General features: G+C 39.8%; 4 protein-coding genes across 5 annotated transcripts; all 4 read right to left on the bottom strand.

Moving 5' to 3' along the window:
• Positions 1–626: 626 nt before the first annotated feature.
• LOC141765415 (GTPase IMAP family member 8-like) lies at positions 627–8,708 on the bottom strand. The gene is made up of 6 exons (XM_074631466.1): positions 8,558–8,708; positions 8,273–8,384; positions 5,279–6,133; positions 4,055–4,155; positions 3,770–3,881; positions 627–1,624 (listed from the first exon to the last, which is right to left on the bottom strand). The coding sequence occupies exons 2-6, from the start codon at positions 8,364–8,366 to the stop codon at positions 768–770; spliced, it is 2,019 nt and encodes a 672-aa protein (XP_074487567.1). The 5' UTR covers positions 8,367–8,384; positions 8,558–8,708; the 3' UTR covers positions 627–767.
• Positions 8,709–9,679: 971 nt separating this feature from the next.
• LOC141764137 (GTPase IMAP family member 9-like) lies at positions 9,680–23,787 on the bottom strand. 2 transcript variants are annotated; one of them, XM_074629107.1, is made up of 3 exons: positions 23,669–23,787; positions 12,792–12,903; positions 9,680–10,677 (listed from the first exon to the last, which is right to left on the bottom strand). In XM_074629107.1, the coding sequence occupies exons 2-3, from the start codon at positions 12,883–12,885 to the stop codon at positions 9,821–9,823; spliced, it is 951 nt and encodes a 316-aa protein (XP_074485208.1). In that variant the 5' UTR covers positions 12,886–12,903; positions 23,669–23,787; the 3' UTR covers positions 9,680–9,820. The 2 variants fall into 2 exon arrangements, with proteins under 2 accessions (XP_074485208.1, XP_074485207.1); XM_074629106.1 differs by lacking the exon at positions 23,669–23,787 and adding an exon at positions 13,072–13,210.
• LOC141764136 (GTPase IMAP family member 9-like) lies at positions 13,659–17,168 on the bottom strand. The gene is made up of 2 exons (XM_074629105.1): positions 17,034–17,168; positions 13,659–14,658 (listed from the first exon to the last, which is right to left on the bottom strand). Exons 1-2 carry the CDS (start codon positions 17,125–17,127, stop codon positions 13,802–13,804), a joined length of 951 nt encoding a protein of 316 aa, XP_074485206.1. The 5' UTR covers positions 17,128–17,168; the 3' UTR covers positions 13,659–13,801.
• On the bottom strand, positions 19,518–23,470 carry LOC141765414 (GTPase IMAP family member 9-like). Its single transcript, XM_074631465.1, has 4 exons — positions 23,389–23,470; positions 22,794–22,905; positions 19,904–20,568; positions 19,518–19,529 (listed from the first exon to the last, which is right to left on the bottom strand). Exons 2-4 carry the CDS (start codon positions 22,885–22,887, stop codon positions 19,518–19,520), a joined length of 771 nt encoding a protein of 256 aa, XP_074487566.1. The 5' UTR covers positions 22,888–22,905; positions 23,389–23,470.
• Positions 23,788–24,026: the final 239 nt, after the last annotated feature.

Below are 24,026 nucleotides of genomic sequence, written 5' to 3'. Positions count from 1 at the left end.
GTTGTAGTATTAATCCAGACATTTAAGTGGGACAAACATTTAGAGAAAGAAAAGATCTAATGTTTTTTGTTTGTTTGTCAGCAGATGGTTAGCTTAGCTTAGCATGACTGCCTGTCTGCCTCCTCTTCCATAAGTATATACTATACTTTTTTGGTCTTCGAAGCTTCAGTGAGAAATATTCTAATATATTCAAAGCTTAGGGACAGCGCCGCTGCAGCACTACTGTACACACAACACCTCTACACAAAGCAAACACTAATATCCATCTGAGAATAACGCATTATAATTCATGTTGAATATGAATAATGAATAATATTGTGGGATTATTCCTTATTTCATGGGCTATTTGGGGATTTATACATTATAATTATATACTTATATATAACAAAACAAAAAATTAAGCATTCAAATACTGATTTTGAGGTCGATCACCATGGCAACAGTTGTAGCTTGCTGGGTTCAAAGTTACAGCTAAAGATAAATTGTATCTCACCAATATTTTTAAATATTACAGACAGCTTAGCATGTGTCTGTCTCACATATAAATAAATGGTGAACATACAAAAGCCATCGAAGCTTTGACATAAAAAAAATAAATGAATGAAATTAGCAATAAATGCCAGATCTGAGCTGAACTTCAGACTTTATTGAAAAATGTTTATAGAGCACATAATCACATATAGAGAAACAGATGTATGTAGCACGTTCCCAATTCCCAACAACAAACAAAGCATGTAAACTGATATTCCAATTTAAGATTCAGGACTCTAAGGAGTAAACGTATCTATCGTGCAATCATAACCTTGAGTGAGTGCAAGTGCTGCACCTCCTATCATGAGAGGATTTGAGGCAAATAACATTCCTGTTGCAACAATACCCATGGAAGTAACAGCCATCACTTTACACCAAGCACGTTTTTTCTCCTCCTCTCTGATCCTCTCTTCCTCTTCCTTCTTTCTTCGCTCTTCCTCCTCCTCCCTCTTTTTCCTCTCCTCCTCAAGTTTCTCCTGGGCTCTCTGGTACATCTCATTGGTGTAGTGACTTCCTCCGTTGGACTTCACCATTTTCTCTATCTTCTCCAGGAGCTCTCTGACCTGGATTCTGCTTCGTCTCTTGTCATTAGTGAGTGAATGGAATCTTCCTCCGCACTCGTTTTTCAGTCTTTGTAGATGTTTGCTCTCTGCCACGTAGTCGTCCACAGATTTACCCTCCAGCAGGTCAGCATGTGTAAACAGGACTATGGTATACATGGAAGAATCTGAGCCATAATTATCCTGGATCCACGTCACAGCTGCCCTCTCCTCATCAGTGAATCTTGACTTGAGACTGATCACTAACAGAAAAGCATGGGGTCCAGGAACTGACTGGTCAATACACTCCTTAATTTTTAACTTCACTTCTTCTTGTGTTTTGTTTGTGTCAAACAGTCCTGGGCTGTCGATGACAACGATGTTCCTGTCACCATCGTTGACCTCTTCTCTTTGACAGCCTTTAGTCACAGACTCAGGGGACATTTCCTCTCTGAAGGCATTTTCCCTCCCCAGGATGGTGTTTCCAGAAGCACTCTTTCCTGCTCCGGTTTTTCCAACCAGAATGAGTCTCAGGTCTTTCAGTTGTGTCGAACCTGTGGACAATTAATAGTGTAAATAATTAAAATAGTCGATTTTAGGAGGTGTGTTGTGCATGTGGGAGGTGTGATTGTTTAAATGTTAAAAATATTTCAAATGATTTGTCAATGATTATTGATAAAATGAATTAGTGAATGAATGAATGAATGAATGAATGCATGGTTGGATCAAGAATGTAACTATGTATTCCCATCATCAGTTATAAGGAGCCGATACATCGCTAGCTTTAACTGAACAGCTAAAAACAGGAGCGTGCCTGTGCTCCCTCAGCCCTATGTTCCCTCAGTTCAGGGCCTCCGCCGGTGCCATGCCATTTTTCCGACAGCCCAGCCCAATAGACTGAAAAATGTCCCAATGGACCGAAATCCCATTTGTCCGACAGTCCGTTATTATCTCGAAAAAAAACACCCATTGTCCCGAAGTCCCATTGCTCAGAAAGTACAGCAAACGCACGTGCACAGCACAGTCCTGATCTTTTTTTTCTCTGGTGAAGGCATGTCCCGCCCTATTCTAACTCTGATTGGCTTACCCTGATATTCTTACCCTAACCCAGTGGTTCCCAATCTGGGGGGCGGGACCCCTAAGGGGGCCCAGAGTTATAAAATGGGGGGCGCTGCGAGAGGAGGTTTGGGAACTGAACGAACCCTTAGCTCACTCCACATACCTAAACTTAACCAACCCAACCAACAAAGGCAAGAAGTAGACTACTAGCCAGTCTGCCTCTTATCAGATATTGTTTGTGCGATATCTCAAAACGTTGTAGACAAATTTGAACATGAGCCAGGGATGATGCTGAGGGAACATAGGCTTGACCCCCTGAAGACACTGATTGCTAAACTACGGTGACCATATTTTTAAACCCCCAAACCGGGACCCTTCAGTGTACCGCACGCTCATGCACACGTATATTCATGCACGTGCATATCCACATGCTAATATGCACGCCTATGGTGCATGCATATGAGCGCGTGCGTGTGATCAGAGAGGAGGCATTATTATAGGTGGGTGCATTAGAGGCTGTGACAATCAGGCCTTATCACATTTACTACTTTCACCCATGGATGTATAAAGAGAACTGGATACAGCATTGGAGGCGGGACCCTGTTCATTCCTATGAAAGTTGCTCAGTGGCGCATGATGCCAAAATGGCTTGAGTTTTTCAGGTAGGTAGCCTTGCTAACGCTAGCTGAGAGTCTTCAGCCACCAGTGTTTTAACTTTAGCTCTATAGCAAACCACATTTAATTAAAAATGAAGGAAACGTAGCGTTGTATTGTGCTACTTTTCCCTTGTAGATACAATTGCGGCAATATGCATTATTTGTGACAAGAAAGTGGCACACAGCAGCCACATGAGTAACCTCTTTAAACATTGAAAAACAACACACCCTGCAAGTTAAGTTTAAGTGGAACAAAAACTGTCCGACAAAAGACGTCACGTTGCAGGAGAGTTTTGAGAGAGGTAAAGCAAGGCAAATATCCAGGTACAGGTAGAACCATTAATAGTTTGTTATTGCTGTGTCTGTCTGTCTACCCCAAATTCCTAAACATCATTATCACAATCTCATTTTTAATTTGAGTGTTACATGAGTTTCAACTTTATAATCATGTGCACAACAACAGTAAAGCAGTCTTTGGCAATGTAAATCTTGGATCTCTCATTAAATATGCAGGCTATTAAAAAAAGGTAAATCACGCAAATGAAAGCAAAATGACAATCTAAGACATAAAATAGTGTATAAAACTATAGGGCTTTAATATAAACATAAATTAAATTTAAAATAAAGTAAGCAAATCAAAATTTGTGGAAAACTGTTATTGCAAATGAATGCAAACAGTCACAGGTATGTGTGTCATGTGATTTGCCTTTAAGTGTAATGATATGTTTGTCTTTTTCTAAAGATTGCCATTATTTATAAAAAAATAAAATAAATCACCTACCAATATAAGAAATTATTAGTATTGATAAAATTGGAACAAAAAGTATCAGTATCGTATTGAATTTAAAAGGTTTGGTATCGCCCATCCCTACTCAACAGATAGATGTATGTTTTTGACTTGTTTGATAATCAGTATGAGGGCTCCATATCTTTATCTCCAAATCCTGCAGTGCCTGTGACATTGTGTCCTTTTAGATGATTTACCTTTGTGTTGGTTTTGGCAGTGAGCCGTTTCACCACATAAAGTGACCAGCACAAGCAGGGTGCAACCTGGGATCCAAGCGTTTCCTCCCAACATCTCTGTAACGGCTGATCTCTGTCAAAAACCAAACAAAATAATGAAAAAGATTAAAAGAAATTTCTCAGGTAGCAATTAAATGTTTTGATTAAAACAGAAGTGATAAAATGAATGGTACCCTGTTTGGTTATATATTCAAACAATGTATTTAAAGCACTCTTCTTATATTAAAAGAGACATTGTTTACATACCTGTATAAGTGTTTCCTCAGCTGTCTGATATGTTGGCAGGTGAAGAGATTCTTTTATGGAACAACAATCAGCACACACCCAACTGTCTAACTGCCTGAATAGTTATGAATCAGATATGGGCTTCTCTTTCACATCACAGAATCTAGTTTCATTTCCTGGAAAACAGCACTGAAACCAAAGCAGGATCCATGAGGAGGGAGTCATCTACTGGTGGCAGGAGGAATGGCATTGGTTCAGGTTACAGAAATGTGTGTGATTGTTGCTTTGTTGCTAACGTTAGACTAGCTTTTTCTGTAATGACATAACATAACCAACAAACAACACAAATAAATAAACAACTGAAGGTGAAACCAGGGCTTTCTCATGCATCTCAAAGATTTGTGAATCACTTTTCTTAAAAAGCAATGGAAACTTTACATGTTTTAATGTAAAAAGGTGACAAATAAACTAAAAGTTGTAGTATTAATCCAGACATTTAAGTGGGACAAACATTTAGAGAAAGAAAAGATCTAATGTTTTTTGTTTGTTTGTCAGCAGATGGTTAGCTTAGCTTAGCATGACTGCCTGTCTGCCTCCTCTTCCATAAGTATATACTATACTTTTTTGGTCTTCGAAGCTTCAGTGAGAAATATTCTAATATATTCAAAGCTTAGGGACAGCGCCGCTGCAGCACTACTGTACACACAACACCTCTACACAAAGCAAACACTAATATCCATCTGAGAATAACGCATTATAATTCATGTTGAATATGAATAATGAATAATATTGTGGGATTATTCCTTATTTCATGGGCTATTTGGGGATTTATACATTATAATTATATACTTATATATAACAAAACAAAAAATGAAGCATTCAAATACTGATTTTGAGGTCGATCACCATGGCAACAGTTGTAGCTTGCTGGGTTCAAAGTTACAGCTAAAGATAAATTGTATCTCACCAATATTTTTAAATATTACAGACAGCTTAGCATGTGTCTGTCTCACATATAAATAAATGGTGAACATACAAAAGCCATCGAAGCTTTGACATAAAAAAAAAGTAAATGAATGAAATTAGCAATAAATGCCAGATCTGAGCTGAACTTCAGACTTTATTGAAAAATGTTTATAGACCACATAATCACATATAGAGAAACAGATGTATGTAGCACCTTCCCAATTCCCAACAACAAACCAAGCATGCAAACTGATATTTCAATTTAAGATTCAGGACTCTAAGGAGTAAGCATATCTATCGTGCAATCATAACCTTGAGTGAGTGCAAGTGCTGCACCTCCTATCATGAGAGGATTTGAGGCAAATAACATTCCTGCAGCAACAATACCCATGGAAGCAACAGCCATCGCTTTACACCAAAAACTGTTTCTCTCCTCCTCTCTGATCCTCTCTTCCTCTTCCCTCTTTCTTCGCTCTTCCTCCTCCTCCCTCTTTTTCCTCTCCTCCTCAAGTTTCTCCTGGGCTCTCTGGTACATCTCATTGGTGTAGTGTCTTCCTCCGCTGGACTTCACCATTTTCTCTATCTTCTCCAGGAGCTCTCTGACCTGGATTCTGCTTCGTCTCTTGTCATTGATGAGTGAATGGTATCTTCCTTCGCACTGGTTTGTCAGTCTTTGTAGATGTTTGCTCTCTGCCACGTAGTCGTCCACAGATTTACCCTCTAGCGAGTCAGCATGTGTAAACAGGACTATGGTATACATGGAAGAATCTGAGCCATAATTATCCTGGATCCACTTCACAGCTGCCCTCTCCTCCTCAGTGAATCTTGACTTGAGACTGATCACTAACAGAAAAGCATGGGGTCCAGGAACTGACTGGTTAATACACTCCTCAATGTTTACCTTCACTTCTTCTTGTGTTTTGTTTGTGTCAAACAGTCCTGGGCTGTCGATGACAACGATGTTCCTGTCACCATCGTTGACCTCTTCTCTTTGACAGCCTTTAGTCACAGACTCAGGGGATATTTCCTCTCTGAAGTCATTTTCCCTCCCCAGGATGGTGTTTCCAGAAGCACTCTTTCCTGCTCCGGTTTTTCCAACCAGAATGAGTCTCAGGTCTTTCAGATGTGTCGAACCTGTGGACAATTAATAGTGTCAATAATTAAAATAGTCGATTTTAGGAGTTGTGTTGTGCATGTGGGAGGTTTGATTGTTTAAATGTTAAAAATATTTCAAATGATTTGTCAATGATTATTGATAAAATGAATTAGTGAATGAATGAATGAATGAATGCATGGTTGGATCAAGAATGTAACTATGTATTCCCATTGTCAGTTATAAGGAGCCGATACATCGCTAGCTTTAACTGAACAGCTCAAAACAGGAGCGTGCCTGTGCTCCCTCAGCCCTATGTTCCCTCAGTTCAGGGCCTCCGCCGGTGCCATGCCATTTTTCCGACAGCCCAGCCCAATAGACTGAAAAATGTCCCAATGGACCGAAATCCCATTTGTCCGACAGTCCGTTATTATCTCGAAAAAAAACACCCATTGTCCCGAAGTCCCATTGCTCAGAAAGTACAGCAAACGCACGTGCACAGCACAGTCCTGATCTTTTTTTTCTCTCGTGAAGGCATGTCCCGCCCTATTCTAACTCTGATTGGCTTACCCTGATATTCTTACCCTAACCCAGTGGCTCCCAATCTGGGGGGCGGGACCCCTAAGGGGGCCCAGAGTTATAAAATGGGGGGCGCTGCGAGAGGAGGTTTGGGAACTGAACGAACCCTTAGCTCACTCCACATACCTAAACTTAACCAACCCAACCAACAAAGGCAAGAAGTAGACTACTAGCCAGTCTGCCTCTTATCAGATATTGTTAGTGCGATATCTCAAAACGTTGTAGACAAATTTGAACATGAGCCAGGGATGATGCTGAGGGAACATAGGCTTGACCCCCTGAAGACACTGATTGCTAAACTACGGTGACCATATTTTTAAACCCCCAAACCGGGACCCTTCAGTGTACCGCACGCTCATGCACACGTATATTCATGCACGTGCATATCCACATGCTAATATGCACGCCTATGGTGCATGCATATGAGCGCGTGCGTGTGATCAGAGAGGAGGCATTATTATAGGTGGGTGCATTAGAGGCTGTGACAATCAGGCCTTATCACATTTACTACTTTCACCCACGGATGTATAAAGAGAACTGGATACAGCGTTGGAGGCGGGATCCTGTTCATTCCTATGAAAGTTGCTCAGTGGCGCATGATGCCAAAATGGCTTGAGTTTTTCAGGTAGGTAGCCTTGCTAACGCTAGCTGAGAGTCTTCAGCCACCAGTGTTTTAACTTAAGCTATATAGCAAACCACATTTAATTAAAAGTAAAGGAAACGTAGCGTTGTATTGTGCTACTTTTCCCTTGTAGATACAATTGCGGCAATATGCACTATTTGTGACAAGAAAGTGGCACACAGCAGCCACACGAGTAACCTCTTTAAACATTGAAAAACAACACACCCTGCAAGTTAAGTTTAAGTGGAACAAAAACTGTCCGACAAAAGACGTCACGTTGCAGGAGAGTTTTGAGAGAGGTAAAGCAAGGCAAATATCCAGGTACAGGTAGAACCGTTAATAGTTTGTTATTGCTGTGTCTGTCTGTCTAACCCAAACTCCTAAACATCATTATCACAATCTCATTTTAAATTTGAGTGTTACATGAGTTTCAACTTTATAATCATGTATACAACAACAGTAAAGAAGTCATTGGCAATGAAAATCTTGGATCGCTCATTAAATATGCAGCCTATTAAAAAAAGGAAAATCACGCAAATGAAAGCAAAATGACAATCTAAGACATAAAATAGTGTATAAAAATATAGGGCTTTAATATAAACATAAATTAAATGTAAAATAAAGTAAGCTAATAAAAATGTGTGGAAGACCGTTACTGCAAGTGAATGCAAACAGTCTCAGTTATGTGTGTCATGTGATTTGCCTTTAAGTGTAATGATATGTTTGTCTTTTTCTAAAGATTGCCATTATTTATAAAAAAATAAAAAAAATCACCTACCAATATAAGAAATTATTAGTATCGGTAAAATTGGAACAAAGTATCAGTATTGTATTGAAGTTAAAAGGTTTGGTATCGCCCATCCCTAATCCACAGATAGATGTATGTTTTTGACTTGTCTGATAATCAGTATGATGGCTCCATATCTTTATCTCCAAATCCTGCAGTGCCAGTGACATTGTGTCCTTTTAGATGACGTACCTTTGTGTTGGTTTTGGCAGTGAGCAGTTTCACCCCATAAAGTGACCAGCACAAGCAGGGTGCAACCTGGGATCCAAGCGTTTCCTCCCAACATCTCTGTAACGGCTGATCTCTGTCAAAAACAAAACAAAATAATGAAAAAGATTAAAAGAAATTTCTCAGGTAGGAATTAAATGTTTTGATTAAAACAGAAGTGATACAATAAATGGTACCCTGTTTGGTTATATATTCAAACAATGTATTTAAAGCACTCTTCTTACATTAAAAGAGACATTGTTTACATACCTGTACAAGTGTTTCCTCAGCTGTCTGATATGTTGGCAGGTGAAGAGATTCTTTTATGGAACAACAATCAGCACACACCCAACTGTCTAACTGCCTGAATAGTTATGAATCAGATATGGGCTTCTCTTTCACATCACAAGATCTAGTTTCATTTTCTGGAAAACAGCACTGAAGCCAAAGCAGGATCCATGAGGAGGGAGTCATCTACTGGTGGCAGGAGGAATGGCATTGGTTCAGGTTACAGAAATGTGTGTGATTGTTGCTTTGTTGCTAACGTTAGACTAGCTTTTTCTGTTATGACATAACATAACCAACAAACAACACAAATAAATAAACAACTGAAGGTGAAACCAGGGCTTTCTCATGCATCTCAAAGATTTGTGAATCACTTTTCTTAAAAAGCAATGGAAACTTTACATGTTTTAATGTAAAAAGGTGAGAAGTTCAAAGTTGTAGTATTAATCCAGACATTTAAGTGGGACAAACATTTAGAGAAAGAAAAGATCTAATGTTTTTTGTTTGTTTGTCAGCAGCTGGTTAGCTTAGCTTAGCATGACTGCCTGTCTGCCTCCTCTTCCATAAGTACTATAGAGTACTAGATAAATGTATAGGTAGCTTGTAGGGCTGTTACGAATACCATTTTGTTTTGGGCTTCGAAGCTTCGGTGAGAAATATTCTAATATATTCAAAGCTTAGGGACAGCGCCGCTGCAGCACTACTGTACACACAACACCTCTACACAAAGCAAACACTAATATCCATCTGAGAATAACTCATTATAATTCATGTTGAATATGAATAATGAATAATATTGTGGGATTATTCCTTATTTCATGGGCTATTTTGGGATTCATGCATTATAGTTATATACTTATATATAACAAAACAAAAAATGAAGCATTCAAATACTGATTTTGAGGTCGATCACCATGGCAACAGTTGTAGTTTGCTGGGTTCAAAGTTACAGCTAAAGATAAATTGTATCTCACCAATATTTTTAAATATTACAGACAGCTTAGCATGTGTCTGTCTCACATATAAATAAATTGCAAACATACAAAAGCCATCGAAGCTTTGACATAAAAAAAATAAATGAATGAAATTAGCAATAAATGCCAGATCTGAGCTGAACTTCAGACTTTATTGAAAAATGTTTATAGAGCACATAATCACATATAGAGAAACAGATGTATGTAGCACGTTCCCAATTCCCAACAACAAACAAAGCATGCAAACTGATATTCCAATTTAAGATTCAGGACTCTAAGGAGTAAACGTATCTATCGTGCAATCATAACCTTGAGTGAGTGCAAGTGCTGCACCTCCTATCATGAGAGGATTTGAGGCAAATAACATTCCTGTTGCAACAATACCCATGGAAGTAACAGCCATCACTTTACACCAAGCACGTTTTTTCTCCTCCTCTCTGATCCTCTCTTCCTCTTCCCTCTTTCTTCGCTCTTCCTCCTCCTCCCTCTTTTTCCTCTCCTCCTCAAGTTTCTTCTGGGCTCTCTGGTACATCTCATTGGTGTAGTGACTTCCTCCGTTGGACTTCACCATTTTCTCTATCTTCTCCAGGAGCTCTCTGACCTGGATTCTGCTTCGTCTCTTGTCATTGATGAGTGAATGGTATCTTCCTCCGCACAGGTTTATCAGTCTTTGTAGATGTTTGCTCTCTGCCACGTAGTCGTCCACAGATTTACCCTCTAGCGAGTCAGCATGTGTAAACAGGACTATGGTATACATGGAAGAATCTGAGCCAAAATTATCCTGGATCGACTTCACAGCTGCCCTCTCCTCATCAGTGAATCTTGACTTGAGACTGATCACTAACAGAAAAGCATGGGGTCCAGGAACTGACTGGTCAATACACTCCTCAATTTTTAACTTCACTTCTTCTTGTGTTTTGTCTGTGTCAAACAGTCCTGGGCTGTCGATGACAACAATGTTCCTGTCACCATCATTGACCTCTTCTCTTTGACAGCCTTTAGTCACAGACTCAGGGGATATTTCCTCTCTGAAGGCATTTTCCCTCCCCAGGATGGTGTTTCCAGAAGCACTCTTTCCTGATCCTGTTTTTCCAACCAGAATGAGTCTCAGGTCTTTCAGATGTGTCAAACCTGTGGAGAATTAATGGTGTCAATAATTAAAATAGTCGATTTTAGGAGGTGTGTTGTGCATGTGGGAGGTTTGTTTGTTTAAATGTTAAAAATATTTCAAATGATTTGTCAATGATTATTGATAAAATGAATTAGTGAATGAATGAATGCATGGTTGGATCGAGAATGTAACTATGTATTCCCATTGTCAGTCATAAGGAGCCGATACATCGCTAGCTTTAACTGAACAGCTCAAAACAGGAGCGTGCCTGTGCTCCCTCAGCCCTATGTTCCCTCAGTTCAGGGCCTTCGCCGGTGCCATGCCATTTTTCCGACTGCCCAGCCCAATAGACTGAAAAATGTCCCAATGGACCGAAATCCCATTTGTCCGACAGTCCGTTATTATCTCGAAAAAAAACACCCATTGTCCCGAAGTCCCATTGCTCAGAAATACAGCAAACGCATGTGCACAGCACAGTCCTGATCTTTTTTTTCTCTGGTGAATGCATGTCCCGTCCTATTCTAACTCTGATTGGCTTACCCTGATATTCTTACCCTAACCCAGTGGTTCCCAGTCTGGGGGGCGGGACCCCTAAGGGGGCCCAGAGTTATAAAATGGGGGGCGCTGCGAGAGGAGGTTTGGGAACCACTGAATGAACCCTAAGCTCACTCCACATACCTAAACTTAACCAACCCAACCAACAAAGGCAAGAGGAAGGCTACTAGCCAGACTGCCTCTTATCAGATATTGTTAGTGTGATATCTCAAAAAGTTGTAGACAAATTTGAACACGAGCCAGGGATGATGCTGAGGGAACATAGGCTTGACCCCCTGAAGATACTGATTGCTAAACTACAGTGACCATATTTTCAAACCCCCAGACCGGGACCCTTCAGTGTACCGCACGTTCATGCATGCGTATATTCATGCACGTGCACATCCACATGCTAATATGCACGCCTATGGTGCATGCATATGAGCACGTGCGTGTGATCAGAGAGGAGGCATTATTAGGGTGTCTTAGAGGCTGTGACAATCAGGCCTTATCACATTCACTACTTTCACCCATGGATGTATAAAGAGAACTGGATACAGTGTTGGAGGCGGGATCCTGTTCATTCCTATGAAAGTTGCTCAGTGGCGCATGATGCCAAAATGGCTTGAGTTTTTCAGGCCTTGCTAACGCTAGCTGAGATTCTTCAGCCACCAGTGTTTTAACTTAAGCTCTATAGCAAACCACATTTAATTAAAAGTAAAGGAAACATAGCGTTGTATTGTGCTACTTTTCCCTTGTAGATACAATTGCGGCAATATGCACTATTTGTGACAAGAAAGTGGTACACAGCAGCCACATGAGTAACCTCTTTAAACATTGAAAAATAACACACCCTGCAAGTTAAGTTTGTGGAACAAAACCTGTCCGACAAAAGACGTCACGTTGCAGGAGAGTTTTGAGAGAGGTAAAGCAAGGCAAATATCCAGATACAGGTAGAACCATTAATAGTTTGTTATTGCTGTGTCTGTCTGTCTACCCCAAACTCCTAAACATCATTATCACAATCTCATTTTAAATTTGATTGTTACAGGAGTTTCAACTTTATAATCATGTGCATAACAACAGTAAAGCAGTCATTGGCAATGAAAATCTTGGATCGCTCATTAAATATGCAGGCTATTACAAAAAGGAAAATCACGCAAATGAAAGCAAAATGACAATCTAAGACATAAAATAGTCTATAAAGATATAGGGCTTAAATATAAACATAAATTAAATTTAAAATAAAGTAAGCTAATAAAAATTTGTGGAAGACCGTTATTGCAAATTAATGCAAACAGTCTCAGGTATATGTGTCATGTGATTTGCCTTTAAGTGTAATGATATATTTGTCTTTTTCTAAAGATTGCCATTATTTATAAAAAAAAAAATCACATACCAATATAAGAAATTATAGGTATAGGTAAAATTGGAACAAAGTATCAGTATCGTATTGAAGTTAAAAGGTTTGGTATCGCCCATCCCTACTCAACAGATAGATGTATGTTTTTGACTTGTCTGATAATCAGTATGAGGGCTCCATATCTTTATCTCCAAATCCTGCAGTGCCAGTGACATTGTGTCCTTTTAGATGACGTACCTTTGTGTTGGTTTTGGCAGTGAGCCGTTTCACCACATAAAGTGACGAGCACAAGCAGGGTGCAACCTGGGATCCAAGCTTTTCCTCCCAACATCTCTGTAACGGCTGATCTCTGTCAAAAACAAAATAATGAAAAAGATTAAAAGAAATTTCTCAGGTAGCAATTAAATGTTTTGATTAAAACAGAAGTGGTACAATAAATGGTACCCTGTTTGGTTATATATTCAAACAATGTATTTAAAGCCCTCTTCTTACATTAAAAGAGACATTGTTTACATACTTGTACAAGTGTTTCCTCAGCTGTCTGAAATGTTGGCAGGTGAAGAGATTCTTTTATGGAACAACAATCAGCACACACCCAACTGTCTAACTGCCTGAATAGTTATGAATCAGATATGGGCTTCTCTTTCACATCACTGGGTCTAGTTTCATTTTTCTGGAAAACAGCACTGAAGCCAAAGCAGGATCCATGAGGAGGGAGTCATCTAGTGGTGGCAGGAGGAATGGCATTGGGTCAGGTTACAGAAATGTGTGTGATTGTTGCTTTGTTGCTAACGTTAGCCTAGGTTTTTCTGTAATGACATAACATAACCAACAAACAACACAAATAAATAAACAACTGAAGGTGAAACCAGGGCTTTCTCATGCATCTCAAAGATTTGTGAATCACTTTTCTTAAAAAGCAATGGAAACTTTACATGTTTTAATGTAAAAAGGTGACAAGTTCAAAGTTGTAGTATTAATCCAGACATTTAAGTGGGACAAACATTTAGAGAAAGAAAAGATCTAATGTTTTTTGATTCTTTGTCAGCAGCTGGTTAGCTTAGCTTAGCATGACTGCTACTGAAATTAGCAATAAATGCCAGATCTGAGCTGAACTTCAGACTTTATTGAAAAAATTTTATGGACCCCGTAATCACATATAGAGAAACAGATGTATGTAGCACGTTCCCAATTCCCAACAACAAACCAAGCATGCAAACTGATATTTCAGTTTAAGATTCAGGACTCTAAGGAGTACACATATCTATCGTGCAATCATAACCTTGAGTGAGTGCAAGTGCTGCACCTCCTATCATGAGAGGATTTGAGGCAAATAACACTCCTGTTGCAACAATACCCATGGAAGTAACAGCTACCACTTTACACCAAGCAATGTTTTTCTCCTCCTCTCTGATTCTCTCTTCCTCTTCCCTCTTTCTTCGCTCTTCCTCCTTCTCCCTCTTTTTCCTCTCCTCCTCAAGTTTCTCCTGGGCTCTCTGGTACATCTCATTGGTGTAGTGACTTCCTCCGTTGGACTTCACCATTTTCTCTATCTTCTCCAGGAGCTCTCTGACCTGGATTCTGCTTCGTCTCTTGCCATTGATGAGTGAATGGTATCTTCCTCCGCACTGGTTTATCAGTCTTTGTAGATGTTTGCTCTCTGCCACGTAGTCGTCCACAGATTTATCCTCTAGCGAGTCAGCATGTGTAAACAGGACTATGGTATACATGGAAGAATCTGAGCCAAAATTATCCTGGATCCACTTCACAGCTGCCCTCTCCTCCTCAGTGAATCTTGACTTGAGACTGATCACTAACAGAAAAGCATGGGGTCCAGGAACTGACTGGTTAATACACTCCTTAATTTTTACCTTCACTTCTTTTTGTGTTTTGTTTGTGTCAAACAGTCCTGGGCTGTCGATGACAACGATGTTCCTGTCACCATCGTTGACCTCTTCTCTGTGACATTCTTTAGTCACAGACCCAGGGGATATTTCCTCTCTGAAGGCATTTTCCCTCCCCAGGATGGTGTTTCCAGAAGCACTCTTTCCTGATCCTGTTTTTCCAACCAGAATGAGTCTCAGGTCTTTCAGATGTGTCGAACCTGTGGACAATTAATAGTGTCAATAATTAAAATAGTCGATTTCAGGAGGTGCGTTGTGCATGTGAGAGGTGTGATTGTTTAATGTTAAAACTAGGCCTGTCAATTGATTAAATATTTAATCACGGTTAATCGCATAACAACATAACTCAAGCCCAACAGGCAACAACAGCTGTCAGTGTGTCAGTGTGTTGACTTGACTATGACTTGCCCCAAACTGCATGTGATTATCATAAAGTGGGCATGTCTGTAAAGGGGAGACTCGTGGGTACCCATATAACCCATTTTCATTCACATGTCTTGAGGTCAGAGGTCAAGGGACCCCTTTGAAAATGGCCATGACAGTTTTTCCTCGCCAAAATTTAGAATAAGTTTGGAGCGTTATTTAGCCTCCTTTGTTAGTTTGACATGGTTGGTACCGATGGATTCCCTAGGTTTTGTAGTTTCATATGATACCAGTATCTTCACTCTAGCTTTAAAACTGAGCCCGCTACAACCTAAAAACCATAAGTTGAGTTAATGCGTTAAAGAAATTAGTGGCATTAAAACAAATTTGACTAACTTTGACAGCCCTAGTTAAAACTATTCCCAATCATTAGTCAATAAGTAAGGGATAATGTACAGCTAGCGGGTCATTGTTGTGAAAGAAACCCTGACAGGGTGATGCTGCAGCAGAGGGGTCTCTCTTCGCCCTGAAGGGGTTTCTCTCACAACAATGACCCGCTAGCTGTTCATTATCCCGCTTATTACACGGCTACTTACAGTCCTCCAGAGTCCGACATCAAAACTGTGCCCATAGCAACGGTCTGTTAAACATAGCAACGGTCTGATATAAAGAAATAACAGACCATATAACGCCGTGATTGACCAATCAGAATCGAGTATTGAACAAAGCCGTGTAATATTTATTGATAACCTCACATTTGACTGCTTTGGTTTTAAAATATTGAAAGGGTGGTTGGATCCATGAAGTACTTCTATGTATTCCCATTCACAGTCATAAGGAGCCGATGCATTGCTATAGCTTTAACTGAAAACACTGGTTGCTTAACACACTGAGCACCAGCCTATAGCTGAAGCTAACTTTCATAATAAAAACTACATCAGCCTGTGCATGTCATCACAAACATACTGGTCTGCTTACTGCTGTAGCATCACTCTAGAAATGATGGGAACTGTAGCTAAAGCATTTAGCTCACAGAGTTAGCTACAAGCGAAGAGTCTCTGCAGTGATGCTGCAGCAGTGATGCTATGCAGCTCAGCAGGGATGATTAACACCGGCACTGTAGGTTTATGATGAAAGTTAGCTTCAGGTAGGTAGCCTAGCTAACACTAGCTGAAAGTGTTCAGACATCAGTGTTTTAACTCAAAAATAAAATGACTGTGAAAGATAAATAGAAGAGTCAAATACTGTGAATTCAATTTTAATGTATTTAATCAATACATTTATAGGTGCATCCATTGTTTTTGACTTGTCTGATAACCTTTACTAGGCTACATTTTGTCAGTTCAAGGACTCCATATCTTTTGCTCTCCTCATGACAAACCTGCAGTGCCAGTGACATCGTTTCCTTGTAGAACAACAAATTAATAAACTGAATGCAAACAGTTACAGGTTTGTGTGTCATGTGATTTGCCTTTAAGTGTAATGATCTTGTTTTTTTTTTCAAAGGTCAACTTTATTATCCCACAAGGGGAAATTCATGTGGTCATATACACATCTCATAAAAACAACATATAAAAACCTCACACACTTCCCAGGATCCTAAGCACAGCGCAGTCCCATGCAAACTCCCCCCCCCCCCCTCCAGGACACACACACACACACACACACACACACACACACACACACACACACTAGCAGAACATCCAGTACAATACCGCCTGTACAAAAAAATACACCCTCCATAATATAAAATATAAACTCTATACAAAGTGCAATCCGACAGTCTTAGTATACAGAGAAACACCGTCCAAAACAGTATACAGTATAGGGTGGGCTACAGCCTATTTACCTCTCGTTTAGGAGTCTAATTGCTGTCGGCACAAAAGATTTGCTATACCTTGTTGTTCTAATTTTTTTCTGCAGGAATCTGCTATTTGATCTGCTACTCCTTTTGAATTTTTGATGGAGAGGATGGGTAGGATCATTGAGGATCTGATCTGCTTTTTTTAGAATAAGGTCCCTATACAGCTGTGCTGTAGACACCTGATCGATCCCAATGATCCTGCTTGCTGTCTTGATCATGCGCTGCAGTTTGACATGATCTTGAGCACGCATGACTACATGTTGTCAGTTTAAGGGCTCCATATCTTTTACTCTCCTCTCATCTCAAACCTGCAGTGCCAGTGACATTGTTTCCTTATAAATCACATACCTTTGTGTTGGTTTTGGCAGTGAGCAGTTTCACCACATAAAGTGACCAGCACAAGCAGGGTGCAACCTGGGATCCAAGCTTTTCCTCCCAACATCTCTGTAAGAGCTGATCTCTGTCAAAAACAAACAGCAAAATAATGAAAAAGATTAAAAGAAACTATATTAAAGCAATTAAATGTTTTGATTAAAACAGAAAACAATAGAATAAATGGTGCTTTAAGTTTTTTGGTTGTATAATCAAACAATGTAGGCAAAGCATTCTTCTTACATTAAAATAAATATTTCTAACGTACTACCTGTGCAACAAGTGTTTCCTCAGCTGCCTGTCTGATATGTTGGCAGGTGGAGAAAGCCTTTTATAGCACAACACTCAGCACACACCCAGCCGTCTAACAATGGTGCAAGTTTCACTTTAGCATAACTACATTTAGTTTCATTTACTTGGAAAATACTTCTGGAGCAAGTACATCAAACTCCCACGGAACAGGTCCAAACACAAGAGGTTAATTATAGAGAGGAGGGAGCCACAAATTGCGTAACAATCCACGTTTTGACTTGTCTGATAATCAGTATGAGGGCTCCAGATCTTTTTCTCCAAATCCTGCGGTGCCAGTGACATTTTTTCCTCATAAATCCCGCACCTTTGTGTTGGTTTTGGCAGTGAGCAGTTTCACCACATAAAGTGACCAGCACAAGCAGGGTGCAACCTGGGATCCAAGCTTTTCCTCCCAACATCTCTGTGACAGCTGATCTCTGTCAAAAACAAAATAATGAAAAAGATTTGGAGGTCGATTACCATGGCAACAGTTGGAGCTTGCTGGGTTCAAAGTTCCAGCTAAAGATAAATTGTATCTCACCAATATTTTTAAATATTACACACAGCTTAGCATGTGTCTGTCTCACATATAAATAAATGCAATAAATGCCAGATCTGAGCTGTACTTCTGACTTTATTCAAAAAAAATGTATAGCCCCACATAATCACATATAGAGAAACAGATGTATGTAGCATGTTCCCAATTCCCAACAACAAACAAAGCATGCAAACTGATATTTCAGTTTAAGATTCAGGACTCATGTAAACATAAACATCAAGTAAACATATATATCGTGCAATTATAACCTTGAGTGATTGCAAGTGATTTCTATTCTCTCTAGAAGCTATAAAAGTTGCAATTATTAATTTGGAAGATTAAAGGGACTATTTGTAACTTTGTACGCGCATAAATGTAGCGGGTCGTCACACATGCGCGCTCACATATGCGCGTTCGCGTGTGGCCGCTGCCTCTCCAACTCTGCCTGCCTGCCTTCGCTCAGAGAGCGCGCGCGTTCACAGCTCGCTCCACCTCTAGACGTGAACGCGCGCTCACTCCTCACTGCAGAAGAGTTAGTTTAGCTCTGAGAATATCTAGTGAATGCACAGGGGACGTTTGTGCAGAAATAACTGCTGCAGCTCCTCCAGACCAACAGAGGTTTCCCGTGTCTTGTGAAGTAACGGAGCTCCTTAGCTAGTAACGTTACCCTCTCGTTACCGACCGGGTGCCGGTGTCTCCTCTGCTCTCCGGTTGCAGGCGGAGAGAGCAGGGAGACCTGCTGCAGAGCGCCGCTGCTTCAGCCTGCACTTAGGCAGGAAAAGCCAACACTAGGATCAGATCTAAATCATGTTCATGGAGAGACCTTCGTCTGGTCAGCTAACATTACTGCCAAGCAGCTGAAATATAGAGTGATATTGTGGTTTTAGCTGACGTGTGTCGCCTCACTGTTTTGAGTGATGCTCGTTCAGGTATATTGAGAGCGAGCAAGCGCGAGCCCGACGCTGACTTTTGTTGATTTCACGGCCACAGGTGTCGCTTTTAAGAAGCATTTCTGAAAGTTACAAATAGTCCCTTTAAGAGATTTAGAAAAAAATAAATTAACATCCACTCCTTTTGGAGCAAACTTTCCAAGCGAACTGCTGAAGCGATCTGTGTGACTCTGTGTCATCTTTTCTTTAACCCCCCTCACGGAGGTAGAGGAGGGAGGGGGTCGAAGCCCTCTCATTCAGCAACTCAGTTTCTATTACTGAATAAATCTTACACGCGCAAAATCTAAATTCCCTCCTCACTAATTTTAGAGTTCCTTACTTTGCACGAAACAGACACATATCAAAAAGCTATATAATCACTAATATTCTGATCAACATTAGTATCAAAATTGTCAAAATTGAATTCTAAGTCAAGTTATTACTCATTCTCAACAACTTTAAACTTAAGATATTACATCTATTGGTCATCACTGATAAAACATTAAAAAACGTATTACAATAACATTAATGATTATACAACAAAGAAGTCAATACTTCGTCTAACACATGATGACTTTTAAACAAATTCATTTTTGGTCAAAATACAATGTGCACATTACCACAGATGAAAACTAGGTGTCTATGTTGCTCCATCGCAGATTCATGGTTGAGGAGGGGGTTAATTTGGTAAATGGGAAAGGGTTACCAGTGTTCCTTTGAAGTCAGAAAAGGTTGACAGTTCTTGTTGATTTAAACGTGGAGAGAATTCTCCCAGAGTCATCAAATTTTATAATTTATTCTTCCCTGGATAATGTCAAAATCGTCACTCGATGGTCGATAGCAGAGTTTACGTTGCCTTAAGAAAACAACTTGTTCCTTCTTTCCAACTAAAACATATGTCAGTGACCAGATCTTCCTGGACAAAAGAATGTGCCTCCGCAGTAGATGCACGCATCAATCTCCATATACCAATCCATGAGTTTTGAAATACCCAATAACTTGAGTATTCCAAGATACTCATCGGATAGATAGTTTATCACTTGTGCCCGACGTATCACTTCCGAGCAAGGTATCCATTTATTCCAGACCCTGTTTTCCTCCTCCTCCTCTCTGATCCTCTCTTCCTCAAGTTTCTCCTGGGCTCTCTGGTACATGTCATTGGTGTAGTGACTTCCTCCGTTGGACTTCACCATTTTCTCTATCTTCTCCAGGAGCTCTCTGACCTGGATTCTGCTTCGTCTCTTGTCATTGATGAGTGAATGGTATCTTCCTCCGCACTGGTTTATCAGTCTTTGTAGATGTTTGCTCTCTGCCACGTAGTCCTCCACAGATTTATCCTCTAGCGAGTCAGCATGTGTAAACAGGACTATGGTATACATGGAAGAATTTGAGCCAAAATTATCCTGGATCCACTTCACAGCTGCCCTCTCCTCATCAGTGAATCTTGACTTGAGACTGATCACTAACAGAAAAGCATGGGGTCCAGGAACTGACTGGTCAATACACTCCTCAATTTTTACCTTCACTTCTTCTTGTGTTTTGTTTGTGTCAAACAGTCCTGGGCTGTCGATGACAACAATGTTCCTGTCACCATCGTTGACCTCTTCTCTTTGACAGCCTTTAGTCACAGACTCAGGGGATATTTCCTCTTTGAAGGCATTTTCCCTCCCCAGGATGGTGTTTCCAGATGCACTCTTTCCTGATCCTGTTTTTCCAACCAGAATGAGTCTCAGGTCTTTCAGATGTGTCGAACCTGTGGACAATTAATAGTGTCAATAATTAAAATAGTCGAATTCAGGAGGTGTGTTGTGCATGTGGGAGGTTTGTTTGTTTAAATGTTAAAACTAGGGCTGTCAATCGATTAAATATTTAATCACAATTAATCGCATGATTGTCCATAGTTAATCATGATTAATCGCAAATTAATCACACACTTTTTATCTGTTCAAAATAAACCTTAAAGGGAGATTTGTCAAGTATTTAATACTCTTATCAACATGGGAGTGGGCAAATATGCTTGCTTTATGCTAATGTATGTATATATTTATTATTGAAAATCAATTATCAACACAAAACAATGACAAATATTGTCCAGAAACCCTCACAGGTACTGCATTTAGCATAACAAATATGCTCAAATCATAACATGGCAAACTGCAACCCAACAGGCAACAACAGCTGTCAGTGTGTCAGTGTGCTGACTTGACTATGACTTGCCCCAAACTGCATGTGATTATCATAAAGTGGGCATGTCTGTAAAGGGGAGACTCGTGGGTACACATAGAACACATTTTCATTCACATATCTTGAGGTCAGAGGTCAAGGGACCCCTTTGAAAATGGTCATGACAGTTTTTCCTCGCCAAAATTTTGAGTAAGTTTGGAGCATTATTTAGCCTCCTTTGCTAGTTTGACATGGTTGGTACCGATGGATTCCTTAGGTTTTGTACTTTCATATGATACCATTATCTTCACTCTAGCTTTAAAACTGAGCCCGCTACAACCTAAAAACCGTAAGTTGAGTTAATGCGTTAAAGAGATTAGTGCCATTAAAACAAATTTGCGTTATTATCGCGTTAACTTTGACAGCCCTAGTTAAAACTATTCCCAATCATTAGTCAATAAGTAAGGGATAATGTACAGCTAGCGGGTCATTGTTGTGAAAGAAACCCTGACAGGGTGATGTCACAGCAGAGGGGTCTCTCTTCGCCCTGAAGGGGTTTCTTTCACAACAATGATCCGCTAGCTGTTCATTATCCCGCTTATTACACGGCTACTTACTTAAGAAATCAATAATTTGGCACAAAAACGGTCCGCCAGAGTCCGACATCAAAACTGCGCCCATAGGAACGTTGTGCTATACATGCTGCTATAAAGAAATAACAGAGCGTAGAACGCCGTGATTGACCAATCAGAATCGAGTATTGAACAAAGCCGTGTAATATTTATTGATAACCTCACATTTGACTGCTTTGGTTTTAAAATATTGAAAGGTTGGTTGGATCCATGAAGTAATTCTATGTATTCCCATTCACAGTCATAAGGAGCCGATGCATTGCTATAGCTTTAACTGAAAACACTGGTTGCTTAACACACTGAGCACCAGCCTATAGCTGAAGCTAACTTTCATAATAAAAACTACACCAGCCTGTGCATGTCATCACAAACATACTGGTCTGCTTACTGCTGTAGCATCACTCTAGAAATGATGGGAACTGTAGCTAAAGTATTTAGCTCACAGAGTTAGCTACAAGCGAAGAGTCTCTGCAGTGATGCTGCAGCAGTGATGCTATGCAGCTCAGCAGGGATGATTAACACTACCGGCACTGTAGGTTTATGATGAAAGTTAGCTTCAGGTAGATAGCCTAGCTAACACTAGCTGAAAGTGTGCAGACATCAGTGTTTTAACTCAAAAATAAAATGACTGTGAAAGATAAATAGAAGAGTCAAATACCGTGACTTCAATTTCAATGTATTTAATCAATACATTTATAGGTGCATTCATTGTTTTTGACTTGTCTGATAACCTTTACTAGGCTACATTTTGTCAGTTCAAGGACTCCATATCTTTTGCTCTCCTCATGACAAACCTGCAGTGCCAGTGACATCGTTTCCTTGTAGAACAACAAATTCATAAACTGAATGCAAACAGTTACAGGTTTGTGTGTCATGTGATTTGCCTTTAAGTGTAATGATTTTGTTTTGTTTTTCTTTCTAAAAACTACCATTATTTCTAAAAAGAATTCACAAACCAATTCAAGAAATTATCAGTATCGGTACAATTGGAACAAAAAGTATCGGTATGGTATCGACTTAAGGTTTGGTATCGCCCATCCCTAATCAACAGATAGATGTATGTTTTTGACATGTCTGATAACCTTGTACTACATGTTGTCAGTTTAAGGGCTCCATATCTTTTACTCTCCTCTCATGACAAACCTGCAGTGCCAGTGACATTGTTTCCTTATAAATCACGTACCTTTGTTTTGGTTTTGGCCGTGAGCAGTTTCACCACATAACGTGACCAGCACAAGCAGGGTGCAACCTGGGATCCAAGCTTTTCCTCCCAACATCTCTGTAACAGCTGATCTCTGTCAAAAACAAACAACAAAATAATGAAAAAGATTAAAAGAAACTATATTAAAGCAATTAAATGTTTTGATTAAAACAGAAAACAATACAATAAATGGTGCCTTAAGTTTTTTGGTTGTATAATCAAACAATGTAGGCAAAGCATTCTTCTTACATTAAAATAAATATTTCTAACGTGCTACCTGTACAACAAGTGTTTCCTCAGCTGCCTGTCTGATATGTTGGCAGGTGGAGAAAGCCTTTTATAGCACCACACTCAGCACACACCCAGCTGTCTAACAATGGTGCAAGTTTCACTTTAGCATAACTATATTTAGTTTCATTTCCTTGGAAAATACTTCTAGAGCAAGTACATCAAACACCCACGGAACAGGTCCAAACACAAGAGGTTGGTTATAGAGAGGAAATCAGTATGAGGGCTCCAGATCTTAATCTCCAAATCCTGCAGTGCCAGTGACATTGTGTCCTTTTAGATGACATACGTTTGTGTTGGTTTTGGCAGTGAGCAGTTTCACCCCATAAAGTGACCAGCACAAGCAGGGTGCAACCTGGGATCCAAGCTTTCCCTCCCAACATCTCTGTAACGGCTGATCTCTGTCAAAAACAAAATAATGAAAATGATTAAAAGAAATTTCTCAGGTAGCAAATAAATGTTTTGATTAAAACAGAAGTGGTAAAATAAATGGTACCCTGTTTGGTTATATATTCAAACAATGTATTTAAAGCCCTCTTCTTACATTAAAAGAGACATTGTTTACATACCTGTACACGTGTTTCCTCAGCTGTCTGATATGTTGGCAGGTGAAGAGATTCTTTTATGGAACAACAATCAGCACACACCCAACTGTCTAACTGCCTGAATAGTTATGAATCAGATATGGGCTTCTCTTTCACATCACTGGAGTATTATTTACCCGGAAAATAGTACTGAAACCAAAGCAGGATCCATGAGGAGGGAGTCATCTACTGGTGGCAGGAGGAATGGCATTGGTTCAGGTTACAGAAATGTGTGTGTGTGTTGCTTTGTTGCTAACGTTAGCCTAGCTTTTTCTGTTATGACATAACATAACCAACAAACAACACAAATAAATAAACAACTGAAGGTGAAACCAGGGCTTTC

This window comes from Sebastes fasciatus, chromosome 3 (assembly GCF_043250625.1).
Source record: "Sebastes fasciatus isolate fSebFas1 chromosome 3, fSebFas1.pri, whole genome shotgun sequence".
NCBI classification, from domain to species: domain Eukaryota; kingdom Metazoa; phylum Chordata; class Actinopteri; order Perciformes; family Sebastidae; genus Sebastes; species Sebastes fasciatus.
The sequence above is the reverse complement of the archived record's forward strand: the minus strand, read 5'-3'. Positions and strand labels throughout refer to the sequence as shown.